The sequence below is a fragment of the Scomber scombrus genome, chromosome 10 (assembly GCF_963691925.1).
Source record: "Scomber scombrus chromosome 10, fScoSco1.1, whole genome shotgun sequence".
Classification (NCBI taxonomy): domain Eukaryota; kingdom Metazoa; phylum Chordata; class Actinopteri; order Scombriformes; family Scombridae; genus Scomber; species Scomber scombrus.
Window position 1 is genome coordinate 9,723,392 of NC_084979.1, and position 27,500 is coordinate 9,750,891.

Genomic DNA, 27,500 nt, shown 5'->3' on the forward strand with positions numbered 1-27,500 from the left:
CACACACACACACACACACAGACACACACACACAAACACACTCTGTTGGAGTATAAAAGGTGGTTTGACACGACAAATGAGAGAGTTGGTGCCATGAAAGAAAGGTATAGAAAGAAAAAAAGACAGTGAGATGAGACGAGTGAGTCATTCACTCCTTTGCACTCAATAGTCAATGTGAGTCATGACTCACATTGACATGTGTGTGTGTGTGTGTGTGTGTGTGTGTGTGTGTGTGTGTTGTGTGTGTGTGTGTGTGTGTGTGTGTGTGTTTGTGTGTGTGCTGGATTTCCTTTAAAGAGCAGATTCCCTTTTATGATGTAAAGCATTACATGTGTCACTGTATGATCCCTGTTTAACACAAACGCACACAAAATTCAGCTCATGAGTCACCCATTTTGCAGTCTTAAAAAAATGGTGTGTGACAGAGAGATAACATGTAAAAGAAAGACAAATCAATGTGTTTGCCTTTGATATGAAAACATCACAAACCCCGGAGAGAAGCAGAGAGGAGTTGTGGTGGTAGAAAGACGTAAAAAAAAAAAAAAAGAAAAAAGAAGAGCATTTTATTTTTACTTCAGTCCATATACTGCGGTTGCCACGTTTCATGCTGTCAGAGCTTGTGTGTGGCTCCTGTGCAATATATGCTGTGTTCAGAGATCCTGGAAAATAAAAAATTATTTCTTTTTGTTTTTTTCTTCCTTTTCTGTCCAATTTGCTGGCATGACACACCTACAGTTCAGGCTATATGCCCGACTTCCCACCTGCTGCTATCAAGGTGCCTCCACCCTTTGAGAGTGAGTCACCCATCCACCATATGACATAGACTTCTGGCTCATGTAGATACTCTGACACATACTAAAGGCAGGATATTTTTTCTGAAGCAGAGACAAATGGAATTACTAAACATATACGTACACGGTTATCGTAATCAAACAACAACCCTTTCAAGTTAGAGTATATTTCTGAGTAAAATCCTGTGCAGGATGTTCAAAACTTTTTCAAGGACTGAATGACTTGTAAATAATTATAAATATTTTTTATATACAGTATATATATATAAAATGATAACATTGCCAATATTTGATACTACATGCTGTGAAATGCAGCAGTATGTCACACTCGGCAAACATAATATAAGAAACTCCATGTTACTTTAAGACACTATCACTCCAGTCAGCCATAATGACTTTAGAAGATCAACACTCTGCTCGGCATATTGCTCAAAGAGAATCTGTCATTATGGCTCCGCAGTGGACTCTGTTCCAGTAATAGTATTCTTTTTTACACTCCATCTCATCCGTGCCCTCAGGCGTCATCTTGATATAACAGTGCTCATCTTGTTTTCTATCATTGGCAATTGGTGAAGCTGTTATACAGAGGTTGAGAATCTGAACACCGCTCTGGTTCTCCATTTACGCCTCTTCTTCTGTGTTTTGATGTGTGGCGAGCATTATTTGGGCTCAGTAGCTGCTTAAGACTTTCAAACTGAGCCTGAGGAGATCAGCTTCTTCTACATTTTTCCATGTCAGTGGTGATGTTACACAGGTGTGTAACTTTAAGAAAGGATGTATCTTCTTCTATTCTGCCATTTTGGTTCCAGAGCCACATATTTACAATTATAGATTTTTACATTTAACTTATACACGTAATGTTTTTTTGCTTTAGAGATGATTTTAAAGGAGCAACCACTGTTTTTTCTCCATTCAATTCATTCAATTATTGCTGCAGTTGTACAGCACATGCACATGTATTTGCCTCACAATAAAGTAACTACAAGACACACAAACAAAAGCAGCTCAGGTTAATCTCAAAACTCTACTGAAAGATTTTCTAATGTATTAAAATGAAATGGAAAACTGGGCTATTAGACAGAAAAGATACATAAAATCATTTAAAATACAACCTGATTTGAAATGAAGTTGCTAGTTGTACGGCTAAAATACATAATTTGTAGTAAATGGGAGAATACACTCATAAATAACCTGCATAACCTTGGAGATGCTCAAAATGGCCAAAAGTGTGTGTGGACGCTTCTGTCACACACTGTGTCCTATTAGTCTGGGGATGATTCTTATGATTTAAACTTGGCTTTTTAGTAGCAGAGACAGTTAAAGCACTTTAAGTCACTTTAATTTTCTCTTGGCACAAAAATGAGCTGTTGATCTCAGCACCCTTACAGCACATTAACATGGTCATGTTCATTTAAAGTCAATGTTATTTCCAGGTGCAGATTTTGTGAATCTTACTTTTTTCTGTCCTAATTAAGCATTCTGGCTCGATACTTACAGGTTTAAATCAATCAAATCCTATGTTTTGGATCGACAGAAAGCCGGGTTTTAGTTGTGTCATTTTCAAATCTCTAACCAGGGGAGAGATATCCCCCCTAATCATTGTTCACAGCTCTAAACCTACAGGCATTAAAAGAAGAAAAAATAGTCCTCCATTGTGGCTCCAAGCGGCTTCAACTTTATGTTCTTTCACTCTGTTCGCCCCAGTGGGGGAATTCCCCTCTACTCTTCAGCAGTATCGTGCCTACACCTTTGGGTTTCGACTTGTGCGGAATCACACATTGCGGTTCTGTGGGAGTCTCTTTTTGTTTGTGTGTGTGTGTGTGTGTGAGGGGTGCTGTTAATCAGCTGTGTAGCCCAAGGGAGGGAACAGCTCTCTTCACTGACCCATTTAAAGCCAACATGGTGGAGAGAGTTGTGAAAGTAGGACAGGAAAAATACAAAACGTAAAAGGTACTGCACACAAAAACTCACAGACCAACACACAGGCAACACACACCTAGCTCCTCCACTCCCTCGAGATCTGCTGTTTTCAAGGGGAGGACTGCCAACAAAAAAGCAGCCTGAGAATTTGCTGTCAAGCGGCTCCAATTTGATATACCAATTTAAAACTCACACAACATGCTTGTCTATCAACAAATTATTAATTAAAAGGGGAAAAAAGCCCAATCTGTTAGTTTGAATTGTTTGTGTTAGGTTAATATATAAAACAATGAAACTAATGGAGCTTTAGTGGAAGTTCAGGTCTGTAGTTTTATTTCTCAAACCATCTGTCGTTCTCATCTCTCACGCATGCACACTCATGGTTTCCTGGCTGTCATTAAGCAGGGTGTCAGTTGATATATCAGCTGTTCACCTCTAACCAATAGCACAGTGACCCACCTTCATTTTGAGCCAATCATATGTCATATGTCTGTCTTTTTAAATGTCTTTTCTCCCTCTCTCTGCCTTAGTGCTTTCATGGTTCTGTTATGCGCGCCCCACCAGCTCCCCATCATCACCCAGTCTTTGCAGATTCATCAACCACATCAACCTGAGCAGTCTCAGCAGAAGTCATCAGTCACCACCGCCACCCGTGTCTGGACTCAGTGGGGGGTTTATTTGCAGCTGCTCAGGACTGATGTCCCTTCAATTACAAAATCTCCCTGTAGAGTATAAGCAGCAAAGACTTTTGACAACACTTAATCAATCAATATTATCTGTGTAATAAACAATTCTTTTTGTTTCATTCACTTGTCTCTCCTGAGGTTTTTCTCCCTGTGTGTGTGTACAGAAGGCACAAATTAAAAGTTGAATTAATGTAATGATCATGTGGCAACTAATTGGACTTAATGGCCTGCTTTTATTATCAAAATTATGACCAGTAATTAGTTGTATTAAGTCAGTAAGAAGCACAAACATATCTATATTTCAATTACTTTTATCTCTATTGTTCAGTGGCACTGGATGGTCGTCACATGTCTCCATATAGGTCCCTGCAAAGACATCCTCAAAACTTTTTTTTTTTGCTGGGCTGACTATCAAATATTACATGTCTTATAGGTTTTAATGCGAAAAAGAATTGATGTATAATCTAGAAGACAATTAACACATTTACATGTTGAAATTGATGACCATTTTAGACCGACCTTCCTTGCTCACTACTCTGTGATGTTTTTGTCTCTTCGCCACTTTCCTCACCATCACCTGCAGATTGCTGAAATAAATCAATTTTCTTAGCATACTTTGCGGAATGAAAGACTTTTTCTTTTTTTTTTGCTTACCTTGTCTGTACGAGTTTTCTCTTTCTATCCAACTAGTGCTAGTTACTTTTATCGAGTGCTTTTTACTTTGAACTTCAGTTGTAATCGCAACTGTTACCTGCTATTGGGGATTGCACCAGCTGTGTCGCTCCAGCTGAGTTGACCTATTGAATAGGCTATATAATGCTAGGGGTTAGGAAAAAAAAGACCGCTCCTCATAAGACTGGCCCGACGGGAAAATTCCCTGCCCGTCTGTTTTTGTATCAAAGATGAACATATTGCTTTGTGGCTCTATCTCCTTTCCCTCACACATTATGTCAAAAGTGTCTTCACATAAGTGCATTACTGCCCTCGAGAGATCATAAATTGTTCTCCCCCGTGCGTGATGTTCAGACTCTCCGAGGGAGGCGCCACTCGACGGTCCCCAGGAGGGCCATTCTGCCTCCCTTACAGCCTCCACTTCAAAATAACACCATTACCACTGACTGCAGGGTGGACAGTAACACACCTGACCATAAAAAGTGCAGTCTTGTACACATACACACGCATACATTGGGAGTTACACAGAAATGAGAAAAGAAAATACTCTTCTTAGGGATTCTAGTCTTCTTTTCATCATATACAACACAGTAGGCACATGCTGACAGTCTTTCACTGTCATAAAGAGTTTTTTAAGGCAAGAATAAAAAAAGCTGCTGTTTGCCAGTGACGAAGAATTTACAATTCCTCAAAATGCAGCAACACAACATGTTTCCACTCTTTGGAAATACCTACTGGTTATGATAGAATATTATTGCATCTTAACCTGCTACTCATCTAAAACTATTCATAGAGGGTGTTCTCACCTGTACTCCTGAAATATTTAGCAGGAGACTTTTTGGAACAGTATGTTTCCTTGCAAACATACCCAGCTGCTCCTCTGTGGTTTTAAAGAAGGAACAAACTCTATGCCCTCCTTATCATCCTCTTCTCCTGCAGCAGTTGTCTTACTCGTTGCACATCTGTATATCTAACCTGACAGGAGCATGATCATGTAATATCTCTTTGCTGCTGCCTCTAAAATTGTTTAGCAATGCTTCTAGATCTGTGCTTTAAATTTTATAATTTCATCTCTTATCCCATTTTATTGGCTTTACTTCTACACACTGTTGTTAGGCTATATTTAAATCTAGTAAAACATAACTGTGTTGGCATTAATACAAAGAGTTATGTTTGAGTCTAGTTTCTTGTCTGCAACGTTTAGCTCATTGATTTTTATAACAGTGTTCGATCTGTGTACTTAGCAATGTTATCTGATGCAATTTGAAGAAAATAAGTCTAATGAAAAGAGGGCAACTGATATCTTAAGAGATAAAACACGATTTTAGAAAAGTGCCTGCTGAAGGCTTGATTTACAATCACAAAAGGTACCACCGATTAAGCTATTACTTAATAGCTTTGCAGTATATTGGAAAATACAGATAGGTGACCAATTAAAGGGGAAAATTGTCTTTGAAATGTGTTGAGCAGCTTAGTGTCACAACCATTATCTGTGTATCTTCACCAAATATTTGGTTCTGAAAGCTTGGTGCTGTAGTGACCACGTGGAGTTAGTTGGTGAACTACTGCTGCCAGCAAGCTAACAACTAACATGCTAGTCAGCTGAGAACATGCTAGCAAAACCTACTCAGTCACCATAGCTCTCTGAATTTCTTTCTATTTTCTCTGTGCTGGGTCATTTATCGTCCCATGCCATTTTGTTTTTGGGGTTTCATCATTTCATTCATCAAAGAGTTATTTCTGTACATGAAGCGGGGATAAAAGCTTTCCAAGCTAGTAAGTCTGCTAATTGTTAGTTAGCAAGCCTTTTGCTAAGTTAGTTGAGTTTGTATGAATTTTGATCTGTACTGAGCAAAATGTGAACCACAAAAGTAAAACATTTTCTTCACTGAGGATAGTACTACTGTCCAGTGAGAAGCAACATATACTGCAGTGTGCCCTTAACTTTCCTCTCTCTGTGTTGTCCTTGGTCTCTCAATTTAATGCTCTCTCTCCACTGTCTGTCTGCCTCTGATCTATGGCTCCGGTGTTTATGGGAGGCAGAACTGAAGAGATTTGGTGTGTGTGTGTGTGTGTGTGTGTGTGTGTGTGTGTGTGTGTGTGTGTGTGTGTGTGTGTGTGTGTGTGTGTGTGTGTGTGTGTGTGTGTGTGTGTGTGTGTTTGTGTGAGTTTTATAGCAAGGTCTTTGATTCCAGCAGGACATTTTATGCTCATACAAACAGTTAGAGAGAATAGTACCAGAGAGGAAAAGAGAGATGACTCTGAGAAAACAGGTGAAAGAGACGAAGCTCTAACTCATCCACATTACATGAGCAGCACAAGACAGGAAAGTAACGAGGAAGAAAACTAGGAGAATACAAAGCAGGAAAAAGGGGTGGAGAGATGAGAGGATGAGACAGGTGAGGGAGGGGAGACATATGCAGGGGTGGAGGTTGACTAAAGAGGGAGGACAAACAGATGGACAAAGGTGGAAATAGAAAGGGAGTGATGAGTGAGTGAAATGAGTGAGAGAGGAAGGGATGAGAAAAGAGGAGAGGGCAGCATATAGGCTATCTGGGGAGGAACGGTTCACTTAAGTTTGAGTGGACAAATTTAGGAGAAGGAAAAGCTTTGGAGCGAGGAATGACAAGGAAAAGAATGAAAGAGATGAGATGCAGAGGGATGAACTAAGAGGAGGAAGAGAGGGACGAGAAAAGACAAGTGAATGGAGGTGAGGCCAGAGGACAGGGCAGGAGGAGGAGTGATCGGAGGAAGTGACAGACAGAGAAGCAACATGAGGTGAGGCGAGGTGGAAAAGATCATAGCACAACTCCATCAGAAATAAAGACTGGAGTGTGTGTGTGTGGTGTGTGTGTGTGTGTGTGTGTGTGTGTGTGTGTGTTTGTGTGTGTGTGTGTGTGTGTGTGTGTGTGAGAGAGAGGGTATTCATGAGGGTGCATTAATGAAGCAGCCTCAGAAGACCCCAGACAACATCTGACTGGGAGCACTCGATTTACATCACAATGAAGGTTGAGGAATGTAACAATGTGAGTATTTTTCTGCACATACAGTATTTTCAGGAAATTAAAATAACAATAAAGTTTCTGTCGCGCAGTAATTGAGAAACAGGTCTGTCTTCATCCGTCTTCAGCCTCATCACACTGACACAAACGTCCTAAAATGACACCCGCCCCTCCTGCCTCGTGAGATAAGCCAAGCACATCCTCTCGGTATACGTCATCTGCAGGTATTTAAAGAAACGACTGTGAGAAGTCAAGTTTGCACGCGATGCTGGGTACAGACGTCACTCCAAAAGAAAAAAAAATTACAGCACTGAGTACTTTTAGAGTTTGAAGTCTACATATACTTTAGGTCAAGCGTATACAGTAGAAAGTCACTTGTGGTTTAAGAGACATGACTCAGCGTTAGGTAAAACAGTCAATGTAACATATTTAATGGACTTGACAGATTCAGGTTACTTAGGGTTTAAAACTTTTTTTTCTGTGCCTATATTAAATTATTAAAGGCGTCCTTAATTTTGGGATCACGTTGAATCAGTCTAATCTCTCATTGAGTCAAGTACATTAGTATAATGTCAAGAACCTTTTAGATGTATATTTGGTAACATTTTATAGATTTAGAAACTTCAGCTTAAATTAGTAGTTCAAATAGTAATCAAAGGTTAACCCTAAGGACATTATGGTGTCTTCATTTTAGAGGTATATCCATGAAAAAATATATTTAAAAAATAAATAAAAGTATTCCTGATATAACAATACTTAAGAAATACCACTGGGCTGGAATATTATGATCCGCTATCAAACTTTGTTGTATTGTAGGTGTTTTTTGCTTTGAAATAGTGAAAGTCTTATTTATTTGCTCTTAACATCCAATTTTACATTTGAAGAATGTAATATGATGATCTCATCCACAACAGGAGATATATGGACGACTGATACAGTATTTTTAATTGCTGCATCATTACATCAAATGGAAAACATCAAGGTATATTGTTCTTTGAAATTCAAGAAACTTTGACAGTAAAGTTAGAATTTATAATAAAGTTGAAAAGATTAGGACCAAAACAAAGCATAAGATGTGTTTAAATGACAGGTCTACGAGTGGTTTAAGAGGTTTTGATAGCATTACGCAGGAATGTTGTGAGGCTCAAGTGTAACCAAGCTACAACAGATGTATGTGTATGTTCTGAAGGTCTGTGAAAAAGAACTCAAATGAAATGAGTGAGTGATTCGAAGCATGATTTCCCATCATGAATATATTCAACTACCACCTTTGCAAGTTCGGGGCCTTTCAGAAACCCACACTCAGTGCCTCAGTGAGGGAAGTTTACAATTTAAACATTTCAGACAAGCAGATGGTTGTTTTTTAATGACTGCATCATGATATGTATGAACAATTTGAAGAGCAACTGGCTGAGAAAAAAGAAAAAAAAGCCAACACATGCATGCAGAAAAAGTTACTTCTCTTGCAGGTTTCTAAATGCATATTGTATGACTTCTTTAAAAAGTGAGCAGAGTTTGGTGTGCTGAATAAGTCAAGAGAGAGAAAGAGCAATGGGAGGAGTAACAAAAACAATAAATGGAAGAGAGGCTGAAGTTGAAAAAGATTTAGTTTCCGGCAAAGTTTTGAGAACAAAAGACAACAAAGGAAGATGATCAGAGAGGAGAAAAAGGGAAAAGGAGGAACGATGTAGAGAAGTAGGAAAGGCTATACAGTATTTACACTCAAAGAAGAACAGTGACGAGAAAGTTGCCAGTTTGAATCCCATCTGGGAAAATCTGGGTGGGGGAGAGAGAGGATGAAAAAAAAGGAGAGGCAGAGGACAAGATGAAAGGAACAGATGGAGAGGAGGCGGGTGGACAGAGGCAGGGAAAGGAGGACGAGGAGGGACAGGATGGAGAGTTGTTGTATTATTAATTGTAGTGAGATGTCCTGAAGTGCAGGAGCGAACCGTCGGTCCATTAGGAGCTCTGTCATTCCTGCCGCTGCTCTCATCCTCTATTTTTGCTCGGATTTCTTTCTATATAGAGAAGCATGACTCATTCCATCCTTACTTCCTTCCCTTGAATCCTCTCTCCTCGTTTCTGGTACCTCTCAAACTCTTTTTTAGTGCATGACAGCAACTTTTGGCTGATATGGCTTCTTGAAGGCCGATACTGATTCTAATGGCACCAATATTATTGGAGCACTGATATTTTGTGCAACTTGTGGTGTAATCTTTTAACCTTGACCACGTGCAGGTAAAATGCACATTACAGTACAATTAATCTCCCTTAAATGACACATCAATATTCATGAGCAATATTTACATTTCTTTGATTTAAGGAGCAACACTCATCTTCACATCTATGGGAAAAATAGATTGCAAACCAGATTTAATCTAGATTTATCACGCAACAATATATAATATAAAAAATATAAAACAGAAGTAAATTATGACCCACTCGTAGGGGGGAAGGAAGCAGTGGTTGCACTGTGTGACATCTGCTCCTTTCTGTTACTATTTTCAGATGCTGACCAGCACAGAGTGCAGAAATTGTTCTGACACACACACACACACACACACACACACACACACACACACACACACATACACACTCCACACAGTGCATATACGCCCACTCACATACACAAACACACACATGCCAACCAAGATTACATACATTATGTTCACACGTGGTTATTACAAAGCTCACTATAAGATGTGAGTCACCTAATAATTACAATGAAATACGTCTTTAAAGGCACACACACTTCTTTGTAAATGCCTATAAGCATACATAGCCTGAACTTGTAATACTCTGAGCTTGTATTACAAGTTGTTTGGATGTATATATCAAGTATTTTAATTTAAACGGGAAGCCCTGTGCAGAAAATGTGTGATCTCATTTAAGGCATTTATTTATTCAGTGTCGACTAAAATGTCCGTCGTTGTTCTCGGAACATTATGCAACTTGTGTCTCTTCTGTTAAAATGTTCTCCTGGCTGTTTCCCTGCTCCATTAGCTTGTGCCTCGCCGGGTGTCTGCTCTCTGCTCATCAATTTACAGATTGTTATGCTTACATTTAATTTCCCTCAGAGGATGAGACAGCAGGGGAGACAATGAGTGAAGATAACGGAGGAGCAGCTACACGAGGGACAAAGGTGAAGGGACACAAGAAGAAGAGTGCAGCAGTGTTACATAAAATAAACAACTAACTTGACTCCATTAGCCCTGATGACCCACATAGTGCTGGCAGTAACTGTCAAAATGAACAGCTCTGTGGGAACTCCTCACACATGCACACACACACACATATAATTGAAAACACACACACACAGAAACTCATTGAATTACCCATATTAACCTTTTGGCATTTGCCTGAGGCAGCGCTGTGTGTCTGACTTTGAGAGTGTGAGTGAGAAGACATTACAATAAAATATAGCAGCAAACAATGAGCTTCATGTAGAAAACTGGCTATGATCTTGTGTACAGTATGCTGATTTATGATGTGTGCAGCAGTGTTCTTGGCCTGTTTATATTGTCTGATTCTTTTTCATTCTTGTAAGGCTGCCATGCTAGTGTTGCACTCACTACTACCACTGTAGATGAGCTATTGTCGCTTACTTTATGGTAAGTGTCGTCAAGGAGCCTGAACCCATAATTAACGTTGGTCTCATTTCAGGAGAGGAAGCAATTTCATATGCCATACTCATGACAATACATACACACATGCACATATACACACATACCTTGTATACAGACCTGGACAGACTAAATGCCAGTATTCCAATTATTTCCCAGCTCTTGCAAACACACCACACATGCACAAACACACATCTCCAGATTAAATGTCACAATCCCCAATCAGTTGACTTCAGATGTGCGGTCCAACACAAATGCAAACTCACACACACAAACACACACACACACACACACACACACACACACACACACACACACACACACACACACACACACACACACACACAGACACACACACACACACACACACACATACACACTTAGACACATATCCAGGTGGAATGAGTGCAGTAATCCTAATAATTGTTCCGACAGCAGTGATGACAGCTGTGAAAGCCTGAATGACAAACTGGACAGAGAAATGGCCTCATTCATTCATTCACTAGCACCTGCTGTACATTGTGTGCGTTTGTGTGTTGTGTGTGTGTGTGTGTGTGTGTGTGTGTGTGTGTGTGTGTGTGTCATGGTGTGTCATCATTCAGACCATCAAGAGGAGGCTGTTTGCATCACCAGACGCTGGGCTTTTTTTATTTGATATTGCAGAAATCTCTATGGTTATATAGGAGATATAAAAGGAAGACATGAAACAAATGAGAGAAGAAAGAATTAGCAGACTGAAGCAGAGAGAAAATAAATATGTCTACCTATTACAACAGGGAAGGAATAATGGGCTGGGCGCCAGTGATTAAGTAGAAAAGCAGACAGGGCAGCGGGAGCAGGATAAACCCAGTGGCTTTTTACTTTTCTCTTTCAGGAGACACTGCCACCCCTTACATATTTCATCTCTCCTGCTATTTATATAAAAAACCTTCACTGAATTATTGATAAATCAAGCGAGCGCTATCCTCCATGTTTCTCTGTCACACAGTGTTCTTGTCTTTCTCAAACACCACTGCTCATTTGCACTGCTTCAGTACAAGGCACAAGGTTGTATTCAGTCTTGACAGCTGAAGGGACATCTGGTTTCAAACAGTTGAGCGAGCTTCGCTATAAATTCCTCAGGTGCCATTTTAGGGCACTACTGTGGTGTTTGCTTTTCTTCTTTTTGTCATCTCAGTGCTGATTCAAGACTGTGGGTTTGTCACAAGCTCCTGCTGATTTGAATTTGTGCCCAACTGTCAGTTGGACTAAATTATACGCACAGTATGACTAAGGGAAATTCATATTGCTGCTTAATTGCCTTCACTTTGTTTCTTTTAGATATTGGGAGTGTAGCAGTTTGTTACTTAGTCAATGGGAGGGGCCATAGAAAATATGAATAATGCTCATTTATAAAATGTTAATAATTACTTTTTTATAATATAAAATACGAGATTCATCTCCCCGCCCCACCTCAATGCCCACCCCTTACTTAGCACAACACAACTTTATTTCATGATGAAAAGTAGAACTTATTGGGCCCAATATTCTGTTGTTGAGCTAATGCTCCAATTAAAAGAGGATGTACCATTTACATATATTTATTTTGGGGCTCTACTGGAATATATTTGCATGAGTTATAGTTAAAATTCAAAATTTCCTCATTTATCTTATACTGACTCTTTATGCAGTCCTCAGTTCAGCCTTTGTTTGAAATAGGCCATTTTCAACTTCTCAAATACATCCGCACATGTTTGAGTCTGAATCCGATCCGAAATCAGCAGAAAGGGCAGTCATTTGTGCGCATGCATGAACAATCTGATGATATCATGAGGAGGAAATAGAGGAAACACTGGAAACGGAACTTTCAGAGCAAGTTGAAGCCCTTGCTTTTGACTTTCAGGGAGTATTTTTGTTTACATGCATTTACCTCAAATTTTGGAACTTTGATCATGTTTTCCATGAACATCTGACATCATACATGACATGTCCCCTTTAATGTTTAATATTTAGCTGTAACAGCTATAACATTAAACACAGGACAGTTGAGATTGATGGGAATTACATTAGATTTACAAGCATTAGGTCATAAACCAAAGTATTGGACACATTTGAAAACTTGACGTGACACTGAAGGTAGCAAAATCTATGGAAATCTGTGTAATATTTACAGATATTTCAGTCTAAATCAAAGTGGTGAACAAAAGGAGGGAGGGAGAGACAAACTGAGACTGCTATTGCTAATGCCATGCTACCAGCATGGAAAAGATAAGTAATGACTAGTAAAATATATTTTTTACGAGTCTGGGAAATTTAAAATCAATCTCAGTCTCTTAAAAATGAAGTCCTTCAGAGTTCAGATGAACACATGAATCCTAAGCGTCCTCTATCAATCAAACGTTCTCGACAAAAACTGTTCCTCTGCAATCTCATCCTTCCTTCGGCATCATCTTTCCCTCCCCAGCTTTACTCACTTATTTTTCCTTCATTTTTCCCTACTGTCCTACTTGCTACAATCTTTTGTGTGTGGAAGTGCGTTACTGCCTGTCTTCCCTCAGGAATGGAGGCTGCACGTGATACAGCTCTACATGTCTGGTTTCCTCTCAGCCCTGTATTTAGACCATCTGTTTCCATCGCTCCTTTCACCCTTCCTCTCACTTTAACTGTCTTTTTATGTGTCTCTGTGCTTCTCTGAATGTTTCGTCATCTTAATTTAATTAGAATTCCCTTTTTATCATTTTCTAACACCTTTTCTCTCTTAATTTCCCTCACCCCCTTTTTTCTTGTTTTCCTCTCCTCTTTTTGCATCTGTAACATGTTTCCTTTCTCTATGTCTATCTATCCATTCTACTTCATCATCTTAATGGTCCTGTCCTGAACAGCACCTCAACCGGTGTGCGGTTTTGCCTCTTCAACATATTTTTCACTGGCTTGGCAAGCTAGTGGTAGTTAACAAATACACTGTGTAATCATTATCTCTTCTCTAATTAACTGAAAGGGTGGACTTTTGTCTGGTGGATGTTAATCTTTCTGACATTTCTCCCTTACCTCTCCTCCTTCTGTGTATCTTTTCTTTCTTTCTTTCATTTGCTTATTCGGCGGACCTGCAGGCTTTAACTCGCAGTGCACACGTCTTCTTTTGATCTGCATGGCAGCTTTAATGGCTTTGATTTCTCACGGTCTAAATAACATTTCGACCCATTCTTTCTGTTAGCTCCGTGTGTGTTTGTGTGTTTATCACTCTCCAGTACACAGTAGTAGTAGTAGTTATATATAACCCTGTGCATTATCTCTAGGTCTATCTTGAGGCAGTGACACTACATTAAAGAACAGTACTATGAACAACCATACTCCCCAAAGACCCTGAAGGCGTCATGCTTGTTTTGCTGCCTCAGAGTAAATACAAGTCATTCTCAAACTGCCTGACTGACTGACATGCATCCTTTTCTTCCTTACACATTAACCTTCCTTCCTTTTCATTCAGTTTTTTTATTCCTTTAATGGCTCCTTTCTTCTTATCCTTACCTGCATCTTGATATATTTCTTTCCTTGTATCATGACTTTCTTTTGTGCTTTAGTACTACTACAGTACTCACATCTTCCCTGCTTTCTCCCTCACATACCCCCTTCATGTCCTCCCTATTTACTTCGTACTTCCTGTACTTATTTATCTTCCTTTCTTTATTTTTCTATTGCTTCCCCTCTTCCTTCTTTTCACCTCTCAGCCTCCTGTCTGGAACGATAAAGGGGAGGTGAGATTGCAGTCGGCCTTTACACTCTTTTCATTTTACCACAAACAGAATCACTTTGAGGTAAAGAAAGAAAGCATAACTGAAAAGGATGTCTGTGTTTTGTGATTCTGCTTCTCTTTAAAAAACAAACAAACAACTTAATTCTCTCTCATTCTTCACCTTAATAAAGATAAAGAATGGAGCCTGTGCTTTGTCTCCATTCTTTATCTTTGTCTTTCTGTCTCTCCTCCATCTGTTTGTTCGGCTTTTCTCAACCTTCCACTCTCTCTATGCTGTCTTCCCATCATCTATCTCCATTTCCCGCTCATTGTGTTTTCAGCTCGGAATATTTGACTCTTTGATTCACCCTTCATCTTTCCTTCTCTCTCCTTCCTGACATCTTATGAAAGAAAACTGAAGCCTATTTGGATTTTCTTTACATACGTAATAACAAGGCTTTTTTCCATTAAATGAAAGTTTGAGGCTTTTGAAACTTACAATACATATTTGTGTTTTACTGTTTTTAATTTAAAATATATCTGTGGTGGAATAATATTACTTTTGATCAATATATCAATAATATTTACATGTGTCAAAACAGATTTTAGCTGCTTGTTGATGATCGTTTTCTTTGTAACTTTTTTGGGAATATTAACTTAATATTGTTTTCCCAGTTGATGGATGTCAGTTGTTTGCATGTTTGCTGGGAAACAGCTTGTTAGCATGTAGCGATCTATCTGACAAAGCAATTGGTAGAAATAGAAAGTTACAAGTTGGCATTCACTCCAGCCCTCCAGCCATCAGAAAATTAAACATTTTATTTAAATTAAACAACAATTACTTTGTGAGCACATACAATACAGCTCCCATGAAAATTTACCAGCGTGGGTACTTACTGTAAATCATCATAACTGATTAACTGTAATCTCTCCTTAATATGTCTGAACTCGACTCAGTGATATTAGATCTTTTTTTTATTACTATTGCTACTGTTGAGTAGTGTCTCTGTGATTTTTAATGGGGTTTTCTTACTTATGGAACAGAACAGAACTGAAGTTCATGAGGCATTTAATTAATACTCATAAAACGTTCAAACTGTATTGTAGCAGATCATTTGACAGATGAATATCAAATGGTGCTTTAAATCTTGGAAGTAAATCAATGTTTCTTACTGAGTAATAACCCAGATTATTTTAGTAAGATCATTTGTAAGAAATACTACAGTTTAAAGGGAATGAATGTAATAAAGGGTTAATATTATCAAAAAAATGTCAGCACGGTACTTAATATGTAATCAGTTCAAATTTGAACATAATTAATCACTGCACTCGGGAATAATTTCTATTAGAATGAAATTATCAAGGGTAAACACATTCCAATGATTCAATGCTCAGATAGATCCAAGTACCTGGCTGTGTGATGTATAAGCATGTATTTAAAATTACAAACAGTAGAAAGGGGATAGATTAAAGTGAGGGATAGACAGGGTTGTAGCAGGGTAGTTAGATGGAAATAGAGATCAAAGACAAAAAGACAACTTAGGGCTATCACAGGAAGACAGAAAGATTGTAGTAAACACTGACTATTTAAGAGTAAGAAAATAGAAAATAGAGTGAATTCCTTCCAGAATAAAGACAAACATGAGAGGTTCACGACTAACAGCATCCACACAGTAAAGAGGAAGAGGTTCAAGAATGGACTGCTGCTGAATGGTTTCAATTGTCTGGAAGGAGACGACTCTGAACATGAGTGTGTATGAGTGTGCATGTATGTATGTGTGTGAATGTGTGTGTGTGTGTGTGTGTGTGTGTGTGTGTGTGTGTGTGTGTGTGTGTGTGTGTGTGTGCCAGCGCACGCGAGTTCAGTTCTTATTCTTAAATACAAGTGTATGAAAACATGATGAAAGACGTGTATTAATGTGCAAAACTTTGTGTTAACACTGTTATGTATGTATGTGTAAAAATCCTCTTACCTCCACCAGATGTGGCGTAGGGTTGAAACCACACAGGTTGCACACTTGGCTGTGACACTGCGTACAGGAGTTATAGTTGGGTGGGTCGGAGCTGCCGATGTTGAGCTCTGTTTTACAAAGAGGACAGTTCACTTTGGGCTTCACAGGCTCTGGCACAGGAGCTACCATGGGCTCCTTCTTCTGCGGCGCTTTCTGCAGATGTGCAGGTGATTGCTGCTGTTGGTATCCTTGCTGTGGCCCTCTTTGATGATGTATGGGCGACTGCTGTTGCAGCATGCCTGGTTGATGGGGCGTGGTCTGCTGCTGTTGCTTATGGGTTGGCGCATGTGGACCACCTGATTGGGGACCTACCATATGGCCTGGTGCATGAGGACCCCCCATTTGGCCCGGTGCATGAGGACCCCCCATTTGGCTCGGTGCATAGGGGCCTCCCATTTGGCTCGGTGCATGAGGACCACCCATTTGAGTTGGAGCATGAGGACCCCCCATCCCGAATGGTTTGGTGGCCGGGGCCCCTTGTTGCTGCTGCCTGTTGTCAGGTGCTGCATTACTAAACACCACCTTGCCTCGTGCCGGGCTGGGTTGGGTAGAGGCGGTGGGTAGAGGGTCGACATTGATTAGGGTACTAGCTTGATTGAGGAGGGATGCCCCGAAGCCAAATAGCTTGGTCAGGCCATCCTGCGCAGGAGGCGGGGCCTGACTCTGAGGCCTGTGGGCTGGGGAGGAGCCGGCACTTCTGGTCTGGTCATGGTGCCGTGCCATGGACTGGTGCATCGGAGAACCACGACCCAAATCGGGTTGGGAGGGTGCTTTGGCCAAGCCAGGGAGTGGCACAGCGCCAGGGTGGGGAATTCGTGGACCTCCAGGCTGGTTGGGGCCTCCTGCAGCACCTCCAACAGCTACTGGAGCTCCTTGACCCCTCTGGGAGTATGGGTCGGACCTCATCCCCTGTTGAGACGGCCCTATCTGAGCCTGGGGGCCACCAGGGGTTGGGTGTCTCTGTAAGCCTGGGGAGGTATGAGGCTGAGTCTGAAGCCCTGGCTTGGATGGAGGGTAAGACTGGGGGTGAGACTGAGTCTGAGGCCCTGGCTGGGATGGAGGGTAAGACTGGGGATGAGGCTGAGTCTGAGGCCCTGGCTGGGATGGAGGGTAAGACTGGGGATGAGACTGAGTCTGAGGCCCTGGCTGGGATGGATGGTAAGACTGGGGTTGGGACTGGGGGTACTTCTGGGACTGGGAGTATGGCTGGGACTGGGAGTAGGGTTGAGACTGGCCGTAGGGATGAGACTGAGGATGCTGCTGTTGTTGCTGCTGCTGCCGCTGGGGGGACTGACTCTGCGCCAAAGATTTGGGCTGTGGAGCTGCTGTCGGCTGTTTTGGCTGAGGTGCAGGCTGCTGAGGCTGGACGATGGGTTTGGCTTGATGGGATGGAGAGTGAATCTGCTGTTGGCTCTTAGAGCGAGGCGTGGTCATATCAATGCCAAGAGCCCGCTGCATCTGACAATTCAGACACAGCCATTCCTGGACCTGCAAACAGAAAACAGACAAGTATGACATTAATTTTAACTTTAAAAGCTACCTCTCCTCTAACATTTCCCCTTAAAAGTCTTTAAGGTTGAAAAACATCATTTTATTGGGTCTGTCTGACATTCACATATACATATTCTGTGTCGGCTTGTTCAAACAAGACTAAAACACTTTGTATCTTTGGAAACTTTTGATCCACCACTGGGATTTAAAATTAATTCTGTGGATTCAATGCTTGGTAGCAAAATATGTTTGTACTGACTGTGACGAGGTCATGACTGGTTTAAGTTTGCTGTAGTGACGTTAGATTAGCAACCACACAACTGCACTTAAACCAGGGAAAAGAAAGATAGATGCAACAGGAAATGAATACAAAAGAGTATAAATGGGTTTCTGCAAAAGATAGAGGGCAGTAAAGATATTAAACATCGCCATGATTCATTAATTTTCCCTTTCAGAGCTGATTGCTATTGATTTCTTTAAATATCATTGCTGACTCAGACAGGATGAGCCAGTGTCTCTTATCATCTAAACCACATGGACACTGTATTCATTCATCCAAACTTCAAAGCAGCAGATGAGAGAGAGCGAGAGAGAGAGAGTGCATTTGGATGGCTACACATAGAATACAGTCCATCTTTGCTCCTGTGGAAAACAGAAGCGCAGAGACAATAGTTGTAATCAACCAGAAATAGAAGGAGAGAGACGATTGAATCATCCACAAATTGACTGCTGTGCTGAGTGATTGCCGAGCCGAACTCACAACCCGAGTGAAAGGCATTACAATACATGCCTCGCAGACACACACATAAATCCACACGGGTATACACATATGCACACACACAGACATATCAACACAAGTGAGACACATACAGACATAGAACAGACAGACACACACACACACACAGTCAAATGAAACGAATACGAAAACAACTCTGCATCTAAAAATAAAATAAATAACATCACCCCTCCTCATCATCTTCTCCTGTCCTTCTCCCTCCTCTTCTTCCTCCAGATGAGAGCTGATACACCCCTCGTGTCCGGACCTTGCTTTGGCTCTCTAATATCTCCCGACTGCAAAAAAGCCACACAGGTCCTCTCTGAACAGTGTCAACATGCTCTCGTCCCCGTCTGTCCTACTGGAGCTTCGCATCCTCCTCTGCGACCCAGCGACCATATAAATAGCTATTTTAGCTCCTCTGCAACCAGGGCAAAGCTAGTAAATCTCTGCACGTTTCTCCCATCCCCTCTCCTTCCCACAATGCAATGCGCAAACATACAGTACTGTGTCACCCCTCCCACCATCCGCTGAACCCCCATCTATTTTCTCCTTTATTGCGAGGACAAAGTGGCTCCTTACATTTGAAGGGAAGATGTGGAAAGCACAGGGAGGGGGAAAGGGGGGGGGGGGGGAAATGCCTGCATCAGTCACGTACCCTAACTAAGCAGTTCCTCCCTCTGTTCTGTCCCAGCCTGCTTTGCTGTCTGGCATTTTCTAGCTTGACAGCATTACTGATCCCATGTTCTGTTAACTCAGCGGCTACAGCCACTGGTACAGCCCGACATCCTCCTTTCCTCCCTAACAAATTCTCTTTGTAGCTCTTTTCCTCTCCTCTCTGCTTCTATTCTCTCTGTTTTTACATCCCTCTGCTTTTTCCTACTACTTCCCATTTTTCTTGTTTTCGGTCTTTGCCCCCATTTTTTTTCTCCTCTCTCTGATCAGGTGGAAAAAGTAGGTCTCGTTCCTCTAATAGCCGAAGCGAAAGGAGATTTGAAAGTATAATTTTGCTGTGCAGGGTCCTCCCACACTGTGCTGCCATAATTACATCTGATGAAGATGGCAAGAGGGAGATGAGGAGAGGTAGATAGAGAAGAAGAGGAAAGGGGGGGGGGGGGCTGATTTTAATGAGTCCCTGTCTATCCCTCTGCTACATAACCAAAAATCACAGGAGACTCTTGAAGGAGTGAAGGATGGAGCGAGAGATGGAGGGATGGGAAAGGGTGAGGAGGAGATGGAGAGCGAGCGAACAGCGGAGGGAAAGGAGTCAGCAGTTTTTTAATCCAGGCAGCTCTTCAGCTCTCATCATGTCAAACTTAATCAGCAGCACAGCAGCATAGAATATCCACTTCTGCTTCAAAACCAGCCAATCTTTTGCATTTAAGCATCTGTTCCTAACAGATGAAGAAGGATCACATAGCTAAGGGTTTTTTTCTTTTGGGGGAGGCGGGGTTAAAGAGTCAGTTCAATAAATTATGAAAAGAAATAAATGTCACTCAACTCCTGTGATATCAGGTCATGCAAATAGTTTCATTTTTGCAGAATTGGAGGTATAAGTCTCTAAAGTTTCTGCCTGAAGTCTTTTCATTTGTGGTGTTCACAGAGTCAGAATAGAAATATATTATATTCTAAAGATTCAACAGCAACCTGCCTTTCAAGTACCCGTTACTCTGGATAGCCTGTGAGCAGTTTCATAGGGGTTATTTCTTTGGTTAGAAAAAGAGTTCCAATGAATACTGTTGACATTGAAATCCATTATATTGGATTGGCAGCAGAAATCTGAGACAAATAAAACCTATAAAACTATATGCATGATTCCACTTGTGCAGGTAATAAAACTGTTTTTCTTTTTTGGGTAAACTGATCATTTAATGCAGCTACAAGATTCCACAGTGCAGATTCTGATGGGCTAACCTGTGTGCTTCATGTTCCTGATGTTATTTCACATATAGTTTGCCTCATAGTATTTTTTCCAACTGAATTGAATGTACAGTTTGTGCAGTGATGATCAATCTTTGGTTATGCTTACTCATGGGTGTTAACTGTAAAACCAATCCTCAGACTTAAATAATGTATTTTTGCTCTAAAAATCTGATGGTAGTATCTATCTCCATTTGTTTAATCCCTACCTATCACAAGGTTTTTATGTGCATGACACAGCTTTGTTTGCCCTTTGTTTACTGCAGGTGCTTACTGGAGCATTCATGCTAATTGAAAGAGGCACACAGCTCAGATTTAGAGTGTGATTCCTCAGTAAATGTGCAGGCTTAACAACAAAATTGGCAGGCTGAGTTTGACTTTAAATGTCTCGCTTATTGTATAAGGCCAATATTCCTTTTTAACAGGGAACTGGTGGTAATGACACAACAAACAGCTCACAAATTAGGCAGATGTTTAAAAGTTCACTGTTTAGTGTGCAGCATGTACATTAGTTAAATGCAGCTAAATAACTTCTAAACAGAGTGCAACAGGAAGTGTGGTCATTGCAATAACATAATACAATCAGATGATAAATAGGTGCACTTACACAGAGCTACAGCATGAGGCCAAACTTGGATACAGGGTTTTTATTCAGTTATTTCTCACTTAACCTTTAACCAAGGAGTCTAACTGTGATGAAAAATACCTTTTCCTAGAGAAAGTTGGGGGGGAAGCAGCATGTAGCAACTGAAAATGTAACAACTGCTGGTTAATGCAATAACTAACGCAGGAGGGGAGTGCTACAAGTGAGTAGAGCTAAAAGGTTAAGAAACTTGCTTTTAAGCCCAAAATATAAAAAAAGAGTCAATATTTTGCTTGGTGGTAGGATATGGCTTCTGTTTTATCTTTGCTACAATAAAGCAGCTCATGTTTCTCCAAAAAAAAAGACTTTACTGGTTTTCACAGCAGACATTTAGACATGTGGTAGAAAAAGCACAGATGTTACTAATAACATTAAAAATGGCTCTGTCTGTTTGAAAGTGTAACAGTGAGCCAGCGTGTGCAACACCAGGGCCATGTAACTGAAGCAGCAGACATCATTCAACATTGTTTATGAGCAACCACCATCTTCAGGCCCTGTAAAAGTGCCAAAAGGCCCCTTAAAGAGTCCCAACCCTATGTTTAAAACCACAGTCTCTGATAAAGACTGATGACTGATAAGCCAGTCACGACACAGCTTTGACAGGTGTCTTATGTACCTCAAAAGCATCAGAGTGCAGGCGTCACCACAAGCGATAGCCCAGTCACGACCGTCTTGTGTACGGTTCACATTTCAGTTTGCATGCAGCGTCTCAGCCAGGCTCAGGCAATTTTCAGGCCTGTGGGAGCTACTGTAGGAGTAAATGTCTCCAACCCTGCTGACTGTGCAGGAAGAAATGTAAAGGAGAGGGAAACTAGTACGCCAAAGAGTACGTTCCCTCAACTCATTTCTTAAATTAAAACTAAATTTCAACCTTTTTCTTCCTGTTTTTTGTATAAATGGATTTTAAGGTATGCCATAATTGAAGTTCATATGTAAATGCACTCAGATTGAATGAGGCACATAGTAACACCCACAAAATGAGGTAAATTCTATTTGGTACCATAAATGCACAGAAACAAATCCTCATATCTAATGACAACATAAGTTTGTCAGTGCCTTCCAAAATGATTGATATTACCACAATGAATATGAATCACATGTACTAATCAGCCACCTCCATAGTTAAGGTGTGATTCATTTAAGGCAACTAAAACGACTTGTTGGTTAGGGGAGGATTGTGGTCATGTGAAAAAGAAACTGGTGTTGTCTGTTGGTTTGAGGCAGGATTGAGACACTTTGTAACAGCATAAAACATTATATTTGTCTGTGAAAGAGAACAGCCATCTTCTTCCCATACAAAGTGTCACGCAAAGCTACAAATACAAATTATTAGAATCAGTTTTAAAAGTAATGATTGAATATATTCAGACTAGAAATGTAGCTCCTTATTACAACACAGGAGATGGAACAGCACTGACTGAGTGCCAGGATACCTGCTTGTAAAAAGTAGGGTGCTGGTTACACATATAAACACACCAAAAAAACAAAAAACACACAGACACAGACACAGACACACACACACAAGCGCACGCACACGCACACACACACACACACACACACACACACCCTTGCACTCTACAAAACAACCTTCAATTGGATATATTCCACCAGGTCCACAGGTGTTACAATAATGCTTGAACAGATGCAGAGATAGGAAAATGCATTTGATGATAATCACATTTATGCAGATATTTCAGTTGGTAAGATATATTTGCATTATACTCAGTAAATGAAGCCGTGACATTAAGAAAAAATGAATAAAAAACTTAATTTTCAGGATGTGAGGAAAATCCTCTCACTACAATTCCCAGCTGAATTAACATTTAGCAGTAGTGAGTATGTTTAGGAGCTTGTTAGTGCTCAAGTTTTTTTTCAATACCCAATACAATGAAATCAAGAAGAGACTGAAAGCATTAAACACAGCAACCAGACAAAAAGAGCCAATTTTAAAGATTTAATGAACTTCCTATAGCTGGAACTGCTGCCCTGTTATATCAGCTGGCTTTACAGATTAGCAGAGGGGTGAGTAAAACAATTACATGGATGAAACTGTGACGCCAGCTGCAATATCTGTCAAAATAGTTAGCCCATATCATGCAGCTACTTCTGAGAGAGGGCCAGTGGAAGTTCCGCGGAGCAGAGTTCGCTGTGACTCTATAATCTAATTTGTCATTAATTAGCCTGGAGACACAGAGAGAGGAGACAAAAAGGAGCAGAGAGGAGAAGGAGGTGGGAGGATCAAGATCCAATCAAAGAGCTAAAACAGCATGGAGACGAAAATCTATGAGGTCCTCTTTCGCCCCCTGCTTTTTGTTATCCCGCATATCCCTATTGGTTTATCTGCTGCTCGCTAATCAAGACAATAGCTGCAGATGGCACGGTTCAATATTGTTGTAGAGGTGGTTAATATTTGACATCTTTACCCTTTCTCTTGTGATCAGTGGCTTTATGTCATTCATACACACACTCACTGTCTCACCCTATAACACCACACACACACACACACACACACACACACACACACACACACACACACACACACACACACTAACCTTTGAAAAAAAGGACACCGCTCTAGGCAGACAGACAGACAGACAGGCAGACAGACATACAGACAGACAGACAGATAGATGACTTTACTAATCCACAGAGGGAAATTAATCGTCAAAGTTGGACCTGGATATAAACCCACTCACCTCCACATACAGTACACGCTCACGAACACACACACACACAACCAGCTGTCAACATAAAATATTCATGTCACAGATCTCCAAACACTACCAGCACCGAACAGGTGTTACAGCCGCTTTAATGTAGCAAACTAGAGGTGTGATTCGCGACATCACCAGACATTTCACCTCACAGGAAAAGAAATGATTATAAACCACATCCCAATAACACTCAGATTTTTTTTTTCATTTTCAAATATTCTCTTTTTTTTTTTTAGAGGGAGTTGTTTTGGCTTCACCGTCCCGCTGCACAATCCCAAGCAGCCAGCCACAGTCCCGTACTGCTGGCAGCTCCACTGGAACGTTCCGATGATAAATGCCTCATTCAAGGGCACCTCAATAGATTTAATGGACCCTCACACATGCAAACACTCCTACAGTGGTTCCTCCTTTCATCTGAGTATTGCACATTCATAGTTTAGTGTATACATCAAGCTGCAGGTGAAATTATCGCACCTTTGTATTATATTCTGAAGCATGTACAGTATTGTGAAGTGAGGCTGAAAGAAACACTCTGGTTTTATGTGTAAGCGATTACACACTTTATGGTTACCCGCAGTTTGACCTTACACACTGATTTCAGCCACATATCTATGTGTACCTCACAATTTATGTCCTGTGTGCCGTGGTCTAGTAAGGAGGCGGTCGGTAAGGGTATGGAGGTCAGGGTGGTGGGTGGGTACGTCTGAGTCCAACTGAGGGTCTAATGATAGGTGGCAGGTGAGGAGTTACTCTTATTATTTCATACTCCTATTTGGCATCAGGGTTTTTTTCTTGTAAACGGATATGATGATAAATACTATGAGATAATATAAATGTGTCCACAGTCAGGGTTTTTGCCATAATAAAATTGTCTATTACTTGAGGATTCGTCCATATCGACCTTCTTATTGAATTATCAAATTGCCTTACCGTTTATTCTGATATAGCCCTCTGTGTTGACACTGAGGCATCAGATGTGGGTACAAGAAGTGACAAACTGAAATAGGAACTATTTTTTTCAACATCACTTTTTAAGCTAAAAAAAACAGTGGTGCAGAAACAGCAACAGCACAACAGGAGTAGAACTACTATTAAGAAAATACAGTAGCTGAGATTTTTCATTGAGCAGTTTCACTCACTCTGCATAGACAGAAGCGGAAGGTCTGCTACAACATGCACAGTTACAGGTGCCTTTATTACACCAAAGTGAGCTTGAACTAACTTGTCGCGAGAGGTAATTGGCTCAGAGTGGCTGGAAATGTTATATGTAATGTAAAGTAAATGAAGCCTGCTGCAGGCGTTAGAAGCTGTTTGCGGTTCGGTGTTGAGGTCTAGTCTGGGCTGCTTGCTTTCCCTGTCATGGGAAAAGGCTACATTCACATTAACACGTGGACTGTACACACACACACACTTTATGCAAGTACAGACACACACAAATACCCGCATATGGTGCACTACACATCACCACATGCTCCTGCAGAATCCATATGCACCTCCACATAGGGGCATGTACACAGCATTTACAGTAATAGACCTGTCTATCAATATAGTGTGTAGCCTTTCAGGGTGAGGGGAGGAGGGGTGGGGGACTAAAAATACAATAGGAGTGGAGAAAAGAGAGATGAATGCTGATTGTTAGATAATGAGAGAACAAGGGATGAGAGGGAAACAGATGCTTTTAAGGTTGAGTCAAATTTATCTGTGGAACCATTTTTATATTCTGTAGCAGGTTACAAATTGCAAAAAAGGGAATTTGAATCTGTGTGTGAATATGCTGATTAATTCAATGCATATTCAAGCCAGCCACACCCAGGGTCCACTAACACAGGTGTTTTCACTTATTTCAAGTGATTGGACCTCTCCTCAGGACTCATCACAGCCTGTGATTGACATCTCGCTTCACCACCTTTTGTAAGTTTAATTTAACCTGCTGAGAAACTTTTGATTCTACAAGAAACTACAAAAAAACATAACATTGCGAGTCTGCAAATTAATTGAACATCTCGAATAAGCAAGAAAAAGCATGCTCCTTGCAAATTGCGCTTTTCAAGGTCTGCAGTCGAGCAGGGATAGACAAAACATTTATGATGCCTGTGATAAAACTCACATAAGCAGAGCATTGTTTTGGTTTTGTAAATGTTGATCTGACTGAAGATGAATCAAAATCAAGTAGAAATGTAGGAATGAAAGTGCAAAAGCATTAAAAATGTACCAGTAGAAGCAGAATTTACAGAGGACAGTACTGCATTAAAATGACTATAAATATTAGGTTAATAAGGATGAGGAATACAGTATGCAAGGGAGCACAAATGAAATGAAATGTAACATGAGCAGGTCTTAAGGGGGCACACACGTGTTCATTGTGTGTCCCCCATTTATCTTGACTTTCAGTCATTGAGTGGAGGCTCTTATGCTGAGTGACTCCAGTGAGTGAACAGTTTGTCTGGTCGCTCACAGTCATGGCAGCAGACTAATGTACTGATCAATATTCCACACAGAGAGGGAACGTTCCAGGAAATATTCCCATGATGAAGCACACTGAATCTACTAGGGTTGGTCCGATGGACACCACATCGGCGATGTGCCCCACCGCCGGTCAAACATACCCCGTGCGGTGGGATTTGTTAGTTTAACACAGTTAGGTCAATAAAAACCGTACAGTGACTATAAATGCAGCGCGTGCGAGAGCAAAGCTCTGTGTTGCCGCTTATTAGATCGATCTTACATCACCAATATCTACACACATCGCATGTTCTCCAGCTTTGTGTTTCGCTCAATCAAGGACTGAATTATACACGCATTTTTGAAATGTTGTGAAACAAAAATAGTTGTTACCATAAGTGAGATTAAATCACTCAAAATAAACCTAATCAAAAATGGATGGCAGGAGCAAAACTGAGAGAAGTAACTATCACAGAATGAGGTGGGTTGTCTCTTCATCTCACATCAGGGTGACAAGAAGAAACAACTGAAATGCAAAACTAAAGTCAAAAGCAACAAAAAAGGTAAGTGAAGGTGAAATGTGAATAATCCATGTGATTGAACATCTAATATCAAGAACAGTAGCATGATTTACAATCCTACAAAGCATAAACTCTTCTCTAAAGGTGAAGAAGAGTACATGAGTACATGTGTATGATGAACAGGGGCAATACTTAGTGTCAAATGAAGGTGTAGTGAATTGCCAGGTTGTACCAAGACTACACAGATGTAAACATTCTTGTTGGAAACACAAGCTAATAACCATTTCAGAAGAAAATGTACCCTGAGGTAGAGTATCTTCAGGAATTCAAAAAACAATAATAATTCTGACAAAGGAAACCATTCTATACAACCTATACACCTTTGGCATCACTTTCGGTAGTTATAGTACAAATATGATTGATAAAGACTTAAGCTGGCATTAAAAGGAGGATAAACCTTCCTCTCTGAACTGACTAAATAGATTGATGGCATCAAAACTAAACCATACTACAAAGCTGAAAGGGTGGGTCATGCAAGTCTTTCTTTGACAGAATGAGATTACACTGACAGATTAGACG

At 40.6% G+C, this 27,500-nt stretch overlaps 1 protein-coding gene across 1 annotated transcript in view; it reads right to left on the reverse strand.

Moving 5' to 3' along the window:
• The window catches only part of bsna (bassoon presynaptic cytomatrix protein a), a 105,222-nt gene that overhangs the window by 56,318 nt on the left and 21,404 nt on the right, over positions 1-27,500 (reverse strand). Inside the window, exon 2 of the mRNA XM_062427534.1 lies at positions 16,377-17,903. Within this exon, the coding sequence (XP_062283518.1) occupies positions 16,377-17,903 (1,527 nt within the window). The remainder of the gene's footprint in view (positions 1-16,376; positions 17,904-27,500) is intronic.